This window comes from Quercus suber, unplaced genomic scaffold (assembly GCF_002906115.3).
Source record: "Quercus suber isolate HL8 unplaced genomic scaffold, Cork oak 2.0 scaffold_36, whole genome shotgun sequence".
In the NCBI taxonomy this organism is placed as follows: Eukaryota; Viridiplantae; Streptophyta; class Magnoliopsida; order Fagales; family Fagaceae; genus Quercus; species Quercus suber.
The window spans coordinates 1,845,849-1,861,982 of record NW_027069501.1 but is presented as its reverse complement, the minus strand read 5'-3'; the positions used below and the strand labels follow the sequence as shown (position 1 = coordinate 1,861,982).

The 16,134-nt window shown below is 33.4% G+C and overlaps 2 protein-coding genes across 3 annotated transcripts; one reads left to right on the top strand and one right to left on the bottom strand.

Annotated features, from left to right (window-relative positions):
• Positions 1 to 398: 398 nt before the first annotated feature.
• Positions 399 to 9,008, bottom strand: LOC112011047 (transcription factor bHLH110). Its single transcript, XM_065770848.1, has 4 exons — positions 8,257 to 9,008; positions 4,223 to 4,441; positions 1,192 to 1,265; positions 399 to 919 (listed from the first exon to the last, which is right to left on the bottom strand). Exons 1-4 carry the CDS (start codon positions 8,828 to 8,830, stop codon positions 767 to 769), a joined length of 1,020 nt encoding a protein of 339 aa, XP_065626920.1. The 5' UTR covers positions 8,831 to 9,008; the 3' UTR covers positions 399 to 766.
• Positions 5,546 to 14,992, top strand: LOC111983141 (GPN-loop GTPase QQT2). 2 transcript variants are annotated; one of them, XM_065770823.1, is made up of 7 exons: positions 5,546 to 5,681; positions 9,870 to 10,000; positions 10,701 to 10,839; positions 12,033 to 12,259; positions 12,829 to 13,119; positions 14,096 to 14,301; positions 14,438 to 14,992. In XM_065770823.1, exons 2-7 carry the CDS (start codon positions 9,905 to 9,907, stop codon positions 14,721 to 14,723), a joined length of 1,245 nt encoding a protein of 414 aa, XP_065626895.1. In that variant the 5' UTR covers positions 5,546 to 5,681; positions 9,870 to 9,904; the 3' UTR covers positions 14,724 to 14,992. The 2 variants fall into 2 exon arrangements, with proteins under 2 accessions (XP_065626895.1, XP_023870567.2); XM_024014799.2 differs by lacking the exons at positions 5,546 to 5,681; positions 9,870 to 10,000; positions 10,701 to 10,839 and adding an exon at positions 11,690 to 11,885.
• Positions 14,993 to 16,134: the final 1,142 nt, after the last annotated feature.

The following is a 16,134-nucleotide window of genomic DNA, read 5'->3' as shown; positions in this document are numbered from 1 at the left end:
ACATGATTATGACCTCGAATCTAGGGTATTGTATGGGATGCAATAGCTTTAAAGGTTTAGGTTAAAAGTTAGAATGTTAATTTTAATCTCAATCATTGGATTAAATTATTGCACGCGATCTCAGTCCGGAGGAACCAATGATATCAAAAATCAAATATACTTCAAACTGTCAACGTGCATAGTTGCCGTTTATGCAAACTCTATTATGTTGCAATCAATACTGTAAATTAGGTTACCAGTTAGGCAGGTATGTTTCTCTCTAAAAGAAAAAAAGGTGATAAAAAAGGAGCTCTGGTTTAGTTTGCCTTGTAAGAAAGGTCATCTATTTTACCAACCAAAAATTGGAAAGAAAAAAAAAAAAAAAACTATAAATTGTAGCAGCTTGGTCATGAGGCTCATTTCGTGAAGTACAGATAAATAAAAATTAAGGTACATACACAATGTGAAAAGAAGTCTTCAATACATATATAAATGATAAGTGAACTGTTAATGGATCAAATTTGGTCCATCCTGGGATTCATGTTCTTTTACACAGGTTGACCAAATTTGCTCCACTAAAAGAAGCAGAGTGAAACTGAAACCTAATCCTATGTTTGGATGGATGGGAAATAGAGTGAAACCTAAACCTTACATCTTGGTCCTTCTCATCTCATCTTCATCCATTCTAGATATACCTAAAGCTCTCAACAAATACGGGTTTAATGCATGGAAACAAACTATTTGTCTCGCTCAGAAGTAAAAAACTTGTCTTTAAGATACATATATTCTAAGTTCCTCCACCACCGTAATTAGGTTGGGGCCAAATGCCTCCACCACCACTATCACCTGTGACATAAGACATGCATGATAATGGCACGAGAGACAGCCCTCGGCTTCTGAGGTCTCGCTTTTGTTCTTCGTTTCCATCATCCACTGAACCCTGAAATCAAAACAGTGTAATTTTATGAATGAGCTGAAATTCTGAAACAGGTGATGCATAATATGCAATGATATAATCAGAAACAAATTAAGTCTTTCTTGCTCTTTCAACTACGTACCATCTCATGGTGTGGTAGAGTTTTGAGGGTTGGTTTGTAAAATTTATTTATTTATTTTTGTAGCTTGATACATCATTTTTTAAGTATAATGGTTGGTTTAACCCTAATTGCTTGTCCTGCGATACTTTGGTGAAATCCAGTTCTTAATTCTTACCGCTTGCATTGTTCTACAAGCCTTGTTTCGTGATGACTTCATGTATGGAACGCTCAGTGTCTGCAGAAAAAAATCTCAAAACTTAGTACTTAGGTACAAATATTGTATGCAATAAAAATTAATTTCACTTCTATCTTCGATTTGTATAAAGAGTTCCTATTTTATTTTTATTATAGCTTGGGATTGGAAATTGCAACACCCATTGATTATATATTCTGTTTTTTTTTTTTTTTTTTTTTTTTTTTTTTTTTTTTTTTTTTTTTATATAAAGAAAGTACAAGAATAAATTCTTTCTCTTTTATATCTCTACCCCAAGTCAATAATGTAACCGCTTAAAATTTGTTATGAAAAGTGTTGTAGACATAGCATTTTTTCACACAAAAAAATTAGAAAAAATCATCTAAATTTCTACAAATCTCCATTAACTGAATGTATTTATATGCATAAATAGTATTAAACCAAAGTCACAAATCAGTATATATATATATATATTGAGAAAGAAATCGGTATCCTCAATAGTGTAGCTATGGGCAACAAAATTGTTAAGTATATCGATGGTTACAAACCTTTTCTTTATAATTTGATAATTACAACAAAATGGATGAGGATTTGAAACCTGAACATCTATATTATAAATACTAAAAACTGTTGGTTAAGCAACAAGACATTTGAGTATTTGACTAAATAATTACAAACTTAATAATAGAAATAATGAAAGTGTATGATAAATTATGTCTTAAATAAGCCCACGTGTTCATTTTCAACCTTCAGGTCTTCAAACACAGTAAGTTAAGAGTAGAAACCTCGATTCATGGTGGTTGATTACATTCGCTACCTACTATAAATCACAATCTATCGATGTATGCAGTTGCATTACCTTAGTCTCAATGTTTGTTGCAAGGACTGTTTTATAAGATAAACTAAGCAACATGTGGCATACAAGTGCTTTGTAGTGTGACAAGTCATTTGTTATAATTAACCAAATTATGTGTCATATGGATTAAAAGCTAATGGCTCTTCTCATCAGTATTCAATTTTTAGTAATTACATGCTTATCACGTGTAACAGTATGTCCACGTGTTATAAAATTATTGGCTAGCATGATGAGTGAAAAGCAGCAAAAGTTGTTAATACCATTACAACGGCTAATTAGTTGGGATTGGTTAGTGTAAGCTAATTAGTTAATCTATGTTGAAGCATTTTAATATTATTTAATTAAAATAAATAAATATAAAAACTGAGATTTTTTATTTTTATTTTTTGAGAATCTAAAATTGTGAGTTAATATAGAAGATAAAGAATTAGTTAAATATTTCAGTTCACATTGAAAATGGGAGAGATTCTTTTATACTTTTTAATTGTAGTGATTAATGGATTGATATGTATTAATTCAAATATTGGGCCAAATCTCTGCCTAACAGGGAGGTGAAGAGAGGAGGTGCACAATTATGGACCTAATTAATCATATTAATTTTGCTAATAATTTCATGAGGACCATTGACCCCTCTTTCATACCCAAGGGCATGTTTTATATCCAAAAAAAAAAAAAAAAAAATGCAAGTTATCATGAATACAAAATGCAAACATTGTTCAGATTGTAACATTTTAAGATATAAAGGGTCCGTTTGGATAGCACTTATTATTGCTGAAAGTTGATGAAAACTTATTGTTGCTGAAAACACTGTAGCAAAATAATTTTTAAATGTGTGAATAGTGTTGTGGGACCCACTTTTAATATTTTTTAATGTGTAAACAGTGCATGAACAGTGCACGCACAGTACACGCACAGTGATTTTTGTCTCTCAAAAGTTAACAAAACCGGGAAAAAAAAAAAAAAAAAAACGCAACTCTACTTTCAGCAAGAAGAAGCGCTATCCAAACCTAGTCAAAGTAGTAGGAGGAATCCATTAACTAAGAATCAAAAACAAAAGAGTGGTTACGCTCATACAAGGTTCCCACGGCATCAAGGCTAGCCACTCATACAAGGTTCTCACAAAAAAAAAAAAAAAAAAAAAAACGCAACTCTACTTTCAGCAAGAAGAAGCGCTATCCAAACCTAGTCAAAGTAGTAGGAGGAATCCATTAACTAAGAATCAAAAACAAAAGAGTGGTTACGCTCATACAAGGTTCCCACGGCATCAAGGCTAGCCACTCATACAAGGTTCTCACCATCCCTCTTGTAATCAGCAATAATTACATTTGTAGTAGTATTGGGCCTAGATGTCCACTACACATTTTTTTATAATGGACCTAAGGCCCAAGCCGATGACTAAAAGTGTATGAGAGGGGGGTAACGTTGTCAAAATGGACCATATTATCGAACAAAAAAAGTAAATTCAGATCATAAACGACTTAAAGGGTCGTGCCGAGAATAAGTGTCACCTCGGCTGACCAAGGCCATGGTCCGTAGAAATGGTCTGCTATCCGAAGAAATGCCACAAAAATACTTAATTGCTACAGATAAGCACTATGGAAGCTCAAGACATGGAAGGATCCTAAAATATCCAAGGAAAAAGCTGCTACCTCTGCATTAAATGCGATACAGCTAACTCCCTGGCCGCATTAATGTGAAGGTGATATTTGAATAGTGGATTTCAACTTTACAGTTACTACATGAAGACTAATGGGAGGTGCTGATGGGACAAGTATCAAAATCAACCACCTGACATGCACGTGGAAGATAAGGACGAAAAGGAGAAGGAGTATAAAAGGAAAGGGAGGTAGCGAGAAAAAAGGGATCGAAAAAGTAAGGGAAAAACACTGTACCCATTTAGAATCAAACTTGTAACTCCCTTTAAGATCATTATATAAGAACCAGTCTCCTCGGATATTGCTGAGGACGTTTATTGCTCATTCTATAATCGTCCATCTTCAGTCTTTCACCATTAATCTACTCAATTTGTTGTTTGATTAACTAAAGCCTAATTTTCTAACCCATCTCTCTACAAATTCATTGTTTTGGGCTTTTTGGGCCGAAGTCCGTTCACACCTTTGGGCTAGGAATCCAAACTAGTCCTTACAACATCATTACCATTATACTTCCCCTCGTATTTCATTAGCATATCAACCATAAGTTTCGCATCTAGTTCAATCAAACCATTAGCCAAATTTAACTCAATGCACAGATTGATCTCATCTCGCAGTTCCCACAGCTTCACAGCCACACTGGTGGTGTGCCCAATTGCTCTAGCATAGCTACTCGCCCAATCTCCATGAGAGTTCCAGATAATTCCACCTCTACTAGATGTGCCTAGGTTACCCAAGGAGAAGTCGTTAGAATTCAACTAGTACCAATTTTTCTGGAGGGGGGGTACTACCACACCTAAATGGAAATTATAGGGCGTCTCAACCTTTCGTTTAAGCCAAGGTAAGAAAACTTAGAAGCTTTGGCTAACATTTCTGCCAGGAGGTCTTTGGGTGGTGTGGTCTCTAAAAATCACTCTAATCCGCCAAAGCCATAAACTCCACACTCCAAATGGGAAAACAATTCCCTAATTGATGCCAAAAATGGATGCCTGGTGTAAGGCATAATTAATTCGAAGCCAATCTGAGATATTTGCACCATAGAATAAATTGGAGTGGATAAGGGGAGGCGGGGGGGTGGTAGATTATTAATGGTAGGTAAAAAAATAATGTTAATGATAAGTCTAAATAAGAACTAATAAGACTTATTAACTTAACTATTATGAAAAAAATAGAGTTAACCAATGCTCTTCGATTAAGAGCTATTTTTAGTTTAGGTAACATTTCATTTTTTGTGCGCTGAAATATGTAACCTTGCTCACAAGGCTATTGGCCCAACACAAGTTTCAAAATTGTTGTAAATGGTAGGGCTTTTTTTTCTACAAAGCTAAAATTGTTAAAATAATTTACAAAATCATGTTTTTTAATTTCATTAGAATTCATTTTGGCCTTTATATTCATTCAATTTAATTCTTTATATTTCAAAAGTTTTTAATTAAGGTCTCCATTAATCCTCCACTAAATTACTCCATTAACCTTTTAAAATGCTGCCCTTTTAGTATTCCCAACTTATTATCACTATATATTAAGAAAATTTAAAAAGTTAGTTATGACTTTAGAAAATGTCAAAAATACTCATAATCTACAAAAGAAACTTTTTTCCGAAAAATTATAACACTTCCTATCTAAAAATTAGCATACATGCCTTTAATACATTTTTTTTCTAAAAATAATACATGCTAGAGTAACTATAGATAAATTCAAATTAAAAAAATTATATTAAATTAAAAAAAAAAAAAAAAAAAAGTCTCAGTGGACGTGAGGCCCGTTATTATTATTATTTTTTCGAGAAAACTGTGGGTGTTGGTATAAAGTGTAATGTTAGGCCCGTTATTATTAATGTTTAGAGTAGAGTTTAGATGTTAGAGAGACAGAAAGAGAGAGAACGCGCGAGCGAGGCCGGCAACGAATAGTGTCGCCTTGGCCTGCTGAGTTTTGAGAACCTTTTCGTCTCCTCTATTTCTCTGGTTAGTATTTCTTGCCCTAACTTTTAATTCTTAGTGAAACTTTGGCCGCTGTACTTGTTTAATTTATAAATTTATTATTTATTTTAAAATTATAAAAGCGCTAATTAAAAAAAAAAAAAAANGGGGGGGGGGGGGGGGGGGGGGGGGGAGGAATCCCAAAAGGCCTGAGCTTGGGGACAGTCCCTCGAAGTATGAAGAATTGATTCCGTTGTAGCACTACATACAAGGCAGTAGAGGGGAATGCTTAAGCCTCTAGCAATAAGAACTTCTGTTACTGGTATGCTTTTATGGAGATATTGCCATAAAAAAAAAAAAAAAAAAAAAAAACACCTGATTTTAAGCAGAGTGATCATTTTCTAGACCCAAATACCTGTAAAAAGATCATAGTGGGGAGTGCCATTAACCATGCAAACCAAATGAGTGACTTTGATTTTCTGGCTTAGGATGGAGGGGAGAACAAAATACAAACCTCCTAGATTCCAAAACCTAAGTTGAATAACATCTTTCAAAAGAAGAGATTCCTTTTCTCTTTGGAAAGGACCTACAATAAGGCTTCTCAATGGCCCATCACTCAAACATTTATTATGCCAATATGAACAATAGAATGTTTATTATTACTTGAATGTCATGGACACACCAATACATCAAGATGTGTCAATTAGTTGAGGTACAAGCTATGAGAAAGTCGATAGACACAAAGAAAATTGACAATAATTCCAAACTTGACTGATGTGGTAGATTATTAATGGTAGGTAAAAAAATAATGTTAATGATAAGTCTAAATAAGAACTAATAAGACTTATTAACTTAACTATTATGAAAAAAATAGAGTTAACCAATGCTCTTCGATTAAGAGCTATTTTTAGTTTAGGTAACATTTCATTTTTTGTGCGCTGAAATATGTAACCTTGCTCACAAGGCTATTGGCCCAACACAAGTTTCAAAATTGTTGTAAATGGTAGGGCTTTTTTTTCTACAAAGCTAAAATTGTTAAAATAATTTACAAAATCATGTTTTTTAATTTCATTAGAATTCATTTTGGCCTTTATATTCATTCAATTTAATTCTTTATATTTCAAAAGTTTTTAATTAAGGTCTCCATTAATCCTCCACTAAATTACTCCATTAACCTTTTAAAATGCTGCCCTTTTAGTATTCCCAACTTATTATCACTATATATTAAGAAAATTTAAAAAGTTAGTTATGACTTTAGAAAATGTCAAAAATACTCATAATCTACAAAAGAAACTTTTTTCCAAAAAAAACCCAAAACCCCTGAACCACGTCGTCTCTGCCTAAACCCCTAACCCGACGAGCCGACTAAGAGAGAGAGAGGACTTTGGAGTTTGGACTGTTGGTATCCACCACAAACCTGACCGTATTTCTTCATTGCAAAGGCCAAAACTTCATACAATCTCTGTAAGTTATCACTACTGTTTGTTTAGTTAGTTTGCTGGGTTTATTACTCTGTTTGGTTGCTGAGGAGTTGAAGGAAAGTAAGTGGAGAAACTTTTGGATTTTTTTCGCTGTTGTTTGTGGTTGTGGGCCTCTATGTGTTTCCAGTTTCAATTGGTTTTCTACTTTCTTTCTCACCGACCAAACAGGGCAACATTGAAAACTGAAAACCCATTTCAAGTTTCTGTTTTGTACTTTAGTTTTTGTTTCTTCCGAGCTAAGGCAGACGACGTTGATAGTAGGGACAAAATAAGCCTAAACTCATTTATTTACTCAAATTCACCAATTTTAATTGAACTTAAACTCATATAATTATTAATTAAGTAAAATAAGCATCAATTTAATTAGACCCAATAATTATTGAGTTTTAACTAAAAACTCACTGAACCTCGTTTAACCCAAAATCAACCCAGCCCTTCAAAAGAAAAGGAAAAAGAAAAGAGAAACCCAGCCCTCAGACGTTACAAGGGTTTTCTCATTTTCCCTCGTTTTTCCTCATTTTCTCGGCCTCCAATCAAGTTTTAGTCGGAAACCCAGCAGCTTCAAAGCTTCGGACACATCAAAATTCTTCAAAGCTTCAGCAGATTTCTGAGTTGTTCGCCGGAATATTCACGTTATCTCTTTCCGGTCACTCCAGCACTCATCAGTAAGTTTCGAATCTCGGATTTGGTTCCTCTCTTTAGTTACTCAAAAGTCTTCTTTTGCTTTCCTTCGTTTTCTCCGTTACCAAACAGTTTACATCTTCTAATTTTATCTTTTCGGTAAGCATCGGTAATGCTTTGTTGAGTATGTTTGTGAGGTTTGGTGATCTGGGTAATGCTTGGTATGTGTTTGGGAAGATGGAGGAGAGGGATGTGTTTTCTTGGAATGTGTGGGTGGGTGGGTATGCAAAAGCAGGGTTTTTGATGGTATGTGAAATGTGGTGATGTTCAAAGTGCACGGTTAGTGTTTGATAGAATGCCAAGGAGAGATAGGAAATATTGTGTGTATGTGGCTCCATTGTATAATTTGTTCCAATGAAAGACCTTCACAGTTCCACGTCCTTTGTGGTGTAGGTTTTATTGTATTGAAATTATATATATATATATTGTGTGTATGTGGCTCTGTAACTCTCATGATATTAAAAATAATCCAAGACTATCATGCGAAGGTTGGCTAAAACATCCACTGTATCTTTCTGGGGTCAATAGATTCAAGGCCTGCAAGTTCATGTACAAGGATCTTGAAATTTCTGATGATGATGGCGATTGATTCAAGTTGGAAATATTTATACTAGGATAAATCTGGCTGAAGTTCCCTCTGCTTGGCATTGCCACATCTCCAAAACTAGAACAGTTCTGGGCATTAGAATAAAACCCCTTGGTAGAAATGGTCTTGAGCAATAGCTTCTTAAGATCGTTTCTCTCATTCTTTATGTGACTTGTTGGAGTAAAATGGTAATCTTCTGAGGAACTGTGTAACAGTTCAGTGTATTTGCGGAAAGATTCTGAATGCTCTTCCTTGATTTTTAGGTCAAGGGCAGACTGACTATTGGAACCCCCTGCATTACTAAGCCAGTAAAAGCCTAAGTCTTGGACCATGGAATTGTTGAGACAAGGTGCTAGAATGTCATTATCCTGCTTGGATTCCCTTGGGTTTGAGAAAACTCCATTGAAGTTTGAATTGAAGTTATTGTTCCTACAAATAGTTGACATAACTATTTAAAGATTAATCTGAAAGCTTTATCATGAAAAGGGTTAGTTCAAAGGAAAGTAACAAGTAGTCCTTGTGAGGTAGATGGAAATCAAAGTAAAAAGAAAATTTTAGGACAAAGCATTAACTGCATATCAGTTTTGGTATCAGTATCACTGTCACATTATGTTTTCCACCGGCGTAAGTTATTGTTTCTAAAGAGGCAAAATTATAACTAATATACATGTCATTATACAGCTCTCAACATTTGTAGATACACATGCATGTTATGTAAGCCACATTGTATGTAATATTAATACAAAAGAAAAGGAATATACTAATAACTAGTAGAAAATGCTATTGCACTGTGTTTCTTTCTAACCATTTTTTTTAGTAGTGGGATGAATATTTATCTTTTAATAAAATAAAGGTAAAATATCGAATTTTTTAGTAGTGAGGGATGAAAATTTTGGTAATTTTTTGGGTTGCAGGGTATTGGATTTTATTTTTATTGCTAGTTAAAGGGTTTTGGATTTTATTTTTATTTATTTTTTGTTTTAAAAACGTTTTAATAATTTTATTAAAAACCGCAATTAAATTTTTTGAGAAATATGATAGGATTTCATTCATTCTCAATTTTACTTTTATGTCTAGCGACGTCGTTTCAGTTTCAACATAAAATAAAAACCCTATAAAAAGCTTTGCTCCCAAAAAAACCAAAACCCACACACACTGTCACACTCACACACCCAATCTCTCTCTCTGTTCCCAATCAAAGGGAAAGTTCGTTTTTCTTGTATGTGAAGTGAGAATTTGATTAAAAGCTTCGGTTCTTGTTTTTTTTTTCTTTGGTAGAATACTTTGTAATTGTTCCATGTAAGACTTTCTTTTTTCACATTTTCAATTATACTAAAACTTCCCTTTTGACTGTAAAAGAAGCCTAGAATCTACGCAAAAGGAGTTGCTATATATGTTTCTAAATTTTGTTTGTTTGTTTGTTTTTTTCAAAGCGGCGGTTTCTGTCTCATTTGATTATTGCATTAAATTTGTTTGATATGGCAGAGCTGGAATAGGTTGAAAATCGAGGGTTTTTGGAAATGGATATTGATTCTGATTCCAACAATTTGAATGTCAAGTCATTGGAGGAAGCTGCGGCAATGCAAATGGATTCTTCTGACTCGTCAGCCGCTCAAGTAATTGCTCTCACTCAACCCCTCTTTGTTTTTTTTTTTTTTTTTTTTTCTCATTTGTTTTTACATTTGTTAATCTGTTTGGTTGCTGAGAATGCAAAGGAAAAGTGTGGAATTTTACATTTTCAGTCAGTTTTGTTTTTATAGTTTTTTTTTTTTTTTAAATAGTTCATTTTTCATGTGTTTAATCTCTGTTTGGTTGTTGAGAAAACTTAGAAAATGAAGGAAAGTGTTTGATTTTACATTTTGAGTGTGTTTATATATATATTAGTTCATCTTTCATGTGTTTTATCTATGTTTGGTGGCTGAGAAATCAAGGGAAAGTAATAGGAACACAAAGACAAAGAAAAGTGTAGAATTTTACATTTTGAGTGTTTTATTTATTTACTTTAAATTAGTTCATTTTGTGTGTGTTTTATCTCTGTTAGTTGTTTAGAAAACAAAGGGAAGTATGCTTTTTGAGTGCTTTGCTGGCTCAGGTCCCAATTTTATAAAAATATATATAAACCTATGATTCGTAGATTATCTGATTTTTTGTTTTTGTTTTTGTTTTTGTTTTTGTTTTTTAGTTTTCTGTAACACTTGTAGTCGCTGACTAAAGTAAGATTTAGCTTATTTATTTTTTGATGAATAGATTTAGCTTAATTTTGTTAGTTGGATGATGCACAGTATTAAATTTTCATTGATTGAATCTGTGTCAAAGGCAAAGGGTAAAGAAAAAGAGGAGCTTGCTGAGACAATGAATAAGCTAAATATTGTGGGATCATCATCTGGGCAGGCTGGGACTTCGTCAACCAACTTCAAGAGAAAACCAGTTATCATCATTGTTGTAGGGATGGCAGGTGATTAAATTAACCCTAATCGGTTTTGTTTATAAGTAATATTGGTTGTCTTTTCGTTGATTTATATGGGTTTGGATTTTTGGGAACTTTTTGGTATGTTTACTGTTTGGAGATAAAGACTGAAAGATGTTATATGGATTTTCTTAGGAAGTGGAAAAACAACATTTCTTCATCGGCTGGTTTGCCACACCCAGGCTTCGAATATTAGGGGTTACGTGATGAACCATTTTTTTTTTTTTTTTTTTTTTTTTTTTTCTCATTTGTTTTTACATTTGTTAATCTGTTTGGTTGCTGAGAATGCGAAGGAAAAGTGTGGAATTTTACATTTTCAGTCAGTTTTGTTTTTATAGTTTTTTTTTTTTTTTTAAATAGTTCATTTTTCATGTGTTTAATCTCTGTTTGGTTGTTGAGAAAACTTAGAAAATGAAGGAAAGTGTTTGATTTTACATTTTGAGTGTGTTTATATATATATTAGTTCATCTTTCATGTGTTTTATCTATGTTTGGTGGCTGAGAAATCAAGGGAAAGTAATAGGAACACAAAGACAAAGAAAAGTGTAGAATTTTACATTTTGAGTGTTTTATTTGTTTACTTTAAATTAGTTCATTTTGTGTGTGTTTTATCTCTGTTAGTTGTTTAGAAAACAAAGGGAAGTATGCTTTTTGAGTGCTTTGCTGGCTCAGGTCCCAATTTTATAAAAATATATATAAACCTATGATTCGTAGATTATCTGATTTTTTGTTTTTGTTTTTGTTTTTGTTTTTGTTTTTTAGTTTTCTGTAACACTTGTAGTCGCTGACTAAAGTAAGATTTAGCTTATTTATTTTTTGATGAATAGATTTAGCTTAATTTTGTTAGTTGGATGATGCACAGTATTAAATTTTCATTGATTGAATCTGTGTCAAAGGCAAAGGGTAAAGAAAAAGAGGAGCTTGCTGAGACAATGAATAAGCTAAATATTGTGGGATCATCATCTGGGCAGGCTGGGACTTCGTCAACCAACTTCAAGAGAAAACCAGTTATCATCATTGTTGTAGGGATGGCAGGTGATTAAATTAACCCTAATCGGTTTTGTTTATAAGTAATATTGGTTGTCTTTTCGTTGATTTATATGGGTTTGGATTTTTGGGAACTTTTTGGTATGTTTACTGTTTGGAGATAAAGACTGAAAGATGTTATATGGATTTTCTTAGGAAGTGGAAAAACAACATTTCTTCATCGGCTGGTTTGCCACACCCAGGCTTCGAATATTAGGGGTTACGTGATGAACCTTGACCCTGCAGTGATGACACTTCCATTTGGCGCTAACATTGATATAAGAGACACTGTGAAGTATAAGGAAGTGATGAAGCAGTACAATCTAGGACCTAATGGTGGAATTTTGACATCGCTTAACTTGTTTGCTACGAAGTTTGATGAGGTAAAGCTTACATGTCAAATATATGCTTTATAGTAGATCTGTTATTCTAGCCTATGAGTTCTAGCTCAATTGACACTTCCTCCTCTCACAATGATGGGGTGGAGGGTTTAGTCATGTTTTAAGACCCATTGATTGTGCACGTAGCTTACCAATACAAAAACGTATATTAAACTGTTAGAACAACTCAATTGCTTAGCACGTCCAGCTTCACCTTTGCCATTAATGAGGCCTTGTTGTGAGTCTTGTGACCTATAGAATGGGTGGTATTACAGCCATTTATAAGTGTCCTCTTTGGACTATCAAACTAATAAACATCCTGAAGAAATCTCTTGGAGAAAAGTTTAGATTGGAATTGGTTGGTTTAAGCATATAGATTGTACTTCTGGTTCAATATCTATTAATTTGCGTGCATAGCCAAGCACTTTTCAGCCATGGATACTCTATGGTGATTATATATCTCTGGATTGGTTTATGTTCTCATTTCAAAATCTTTAACTCTCATTTATTGTTTGTTCCATTTTTCACCAAGTATTTGTTTGTATAATGATCTTTATGATGCCTTATATCAGGTTGTTTCTGTTATCGAGAAGCGAGCAGATCAGCTTGATTATGTTCTTGTGGATACTCCTGGACAAATTGAAATATTTACTTGGTCTGCTTCTGGTGCTATTATTACAGAAGCTTTTGCTTCAACCTTCCCTACCATTGTCACTTATGTAGTTGATACGCCTCGTTCCTCAAGTCCGGTTACTTTCATGAGCAATATGTTATATGCTTGTAGTATACTTTACAAGACAAGGTTGCCTCTTGTGCTGGCATTCAACAAGACTGATGTGGCTCAACATCAATTTGCCTTGGAGGTTTGTTTTTACTTGACCCTTCAAGTACATAATTTATGTTGAATTTACATTATTTAAACCCTTGTGCTTCTAGCTTTCTACTTACCAGGGGAAAAAAAAGTACCGATGCTTCTGTTTGCTGATAAATTTTGAACATGTCTTATGTTGGTGAACCTTTGGAACTAAACCCCAAAGTGCGAACTAACAATTTCATTAGTCAAGCAAGTAATATTAATATCAATATGTTTAGATCTTTTGAAGTCTATATACTAGTTGGGACTTTGTTTCAGTGCTCTAGAATTTGGGGTTTCACACAACATATTTCCATTTCTGATTTTGTACAATCTGAGTTATTAGTAATTGTTTTAAGTATAGTGTTCATTGTATGTATATTTTATTCAATAAAACTTTGATTACCCTATATTAAAAAAAAATGACTTATTCAGGTACCCAGTCTGTTTGGTGCATTGAGAAGCTAAATTAGGGTAAACTCATTAGTGTTTGGGATCTTTATAGTCTGGTTGAATTTGTATTACACAAAGCTGTGCATTTTCTATCATGCCAAATTTTGTTAGTGGTTCTAACAGAAAAATATAATGTTCATTTCTATCATGTTTGATTGCCAAGGTTATTTTGGAATTCTACCTCAGCTGGTTAGTCTTTTTTATTTATTTTTTAAAATTATTCTAAATATTTTTGCTCCTTTCTTTTCAAAGCCAAATGATGAAAAAAGAAAGAAAAAGTAAATATCCTTAATTCTCTCCACTTCTCATATTTTCTGAAAATTTAAATTTGACTCTTCCTTTTGCCTCTTTTAAACCAAGTATTTGATATGATGGCCTAAATCTGATTCTCTGGATGCAGTTGTTTTCTCACCCTTTGCTTGGGACACTAATTTTTCCTCCATTCCCTTTGTCGTCTGGTTAACTTGCATATATATATGAGCAGATTTTGTTTTGTATTTATATCCTTGTCTTGAATGCTGATGTGCATGCAGTGGATGGATGACTTTGAGGCCTTTCATGCAGCAGTAAGTTCAGATAGCTCATACACATCAACTCTAACTCAAAGCCTTGCCCTTGTGCTGGATGAGTTCTACAAGAATTTACGGTCAGTTGGTGTGTCTGCTGTTTCTGGTGCTGGAATAGACGCCTTCTTCAAGGCCATTGAAGCAAGTGCCGAGGAGTACATGGAAACTTATAAGTATTGCTTGAATTTGATAAATGTTCTCCTTGCTTTTTTGTTACAGTTCTATTGCTTGGCAATGCTATTGCTACCATAATGATCAGAGTAATAATAGAACTTTTATTACTTTTGCTGCTTATTCTTGTTTGTGCAGGGCTGATCTTGACAAGAGATGGGCAGAGAAGCAACGTTTGGAGGAAGATCGCAGGAAGGAGAACTTGGATAAATTGAGGAAGGATATGGAGAAATCTGGGGGAGAAACTGTTGTCTTGAGCACTGGTCTGAAGGACAAAGGAGATAGGAGTAAAACCATGATGGATGAGGAAGATGAAGAAATAGAAGATGATGATGATGATGATTATGAGAGATTTACTGATGATGAAGATGCTATAGATGAGGATGAGGACGAAGATGAAGAAGTTTCCAGATTCTCCTTTTAGTACAACTACAATGCTGACAAAATTTTCTTGAACCAAAACTTTGTATAGAATTTTCACTAGTAACTTAAGTACTAAACCACTGATTTAACGGCATATAGTTTTGCATAACTTGTGATTCAACGTTTACAGCACTCATTTTTGCGTAGGTAAGTTATTAAAGGCTCTGCTGTTTGGTTTGATATGGTGTGCGTAACTTTGTGGTTGTACCTCTGCTGCTGTTCTTGATTATTTAACCTGCTATTTACAAGTGAAATGTTGGATTTTGAACATGGAGGGTCTGTCATTGCATTTCAGTTGTGTATTTTTTTTTTTTTTTTTTTTTTCATTTCAGTTGTGTATTTGTTAAGAATGATGAATTCCAGATTTGACAGAGTCCCTATCAATTGTGGCACGTTATGTTCATAGAAACTCTTGTTAGCTTATTAAAGCTTCTCAACATACTAATCTAGTGCTTGCTTTTCTTACCGACATGCATCCATGGCATGGCTGTGTGAGAATGTGTGCATTTGGATGAGCTTATCTTTATCGGATTATGGCACGGCCGTGTGAGAATGTGTGGATTTGGATGAACTTATTTTTATCGGTTTATCTTGTTTACGGTATAAAAGGAATAAAAGAACATTTGTCGCCTGAAAAAAAAGTAGTGTTTTAGAAAGTATTATGTTCTTTTTTTTATTAAGGATGAAAGTAAGTTGAACCAAATTGTAATATGATGTGATGTCATCTATTCATTTGTTACCTTTATTTTTTTGATGAACCATTCATTTGTTATTCAGCAAAAAAAAAAAAAAAAAATCATTTGTTACCTTGTAAATTGTATTGAATGTGATGTCATCTATTCATTTGTTACCTTTATTTTTTTGATGAACCATTCATTTGTTATTCAGCAAAAAAAAAAAAAAAAAATCATTTGTTACCTTGTAAATTGTATTGATCACTGTTTTCATAAGCTAGAGATATGATTGAAGTGTTTATATGAAAAAATAATAAATAATAAATAAATTAATAATTAAACACACACCGACCAAACAGCACTTGTAGCTGTAGGGATATATTTAACTGCATATATTTTTTAATTGTTTTTTTCATATTAGTTTATTATGTTTAAAGAATCACCAGAAAGTGCTAAAAAGTTGCAAATTATTATAAGGAGTGGATTACAATAAGAGACATAATTTGATGCCTTCTGAGTAGAAGATGACAAAGAAGACACGTGTAATTACGTACCTTTAGAAAGTGGACCACGTGTGGACTGTAGCCTTGTCGTGTAGATTCATATCAGAGTAGAGACACAAAAATTTTATCCAAAATAATGAGAGACACAAAAAAGAAAAGAAAAAAGAGATGATCTTTTTTCACAATAATAATTGTAATTGAAAGAATATCAATTTCAAAAGACTAAAACACGTTT

Coding starts and splice junctions, on each gene's coding strand:
- LOC112011047 (XM_065770848.1), bottom strand. CDS start 8,830: ATGTCAACTATTTGTAGGAACAATAACTTCAATTCAAACTTCAATGGA. Junction 1,266..4,222: donor ATACGAGGGGAAGTATAATG/GTAATGATGTTG, acceptor CTAAGTTTTGAG/ATTTTTTTCTGCAGACACTG. Junction 920..1,191: donor CTTGTAGAACAATGCAAGCG/GTAAGAATTAAG, acceptor TTTTGATTTCAG/GGTTCAGTGGATGATGGAAA.
- LOC111983141 (XM_065770823.1), top strand. CDS start 9,905: ATGGATATTGATTCTGATTCCAACAATTTGAATGTCAAGTCATTGGAG. Junction 12,260..12,828: donor TTGCTACGAAGTTTGATGAG/GTAAAGCTTACA, acceptor GCCTTATATCAG/GTTGTTTCTGTTATCGAGAA. Junction 14,302..14,437: donor GAGTACATGGAAACTTATAA/GTATTGCTTGAA, acceptor TTGTTTGTGCAG/GGCTGATCTTGACAAGAGAT.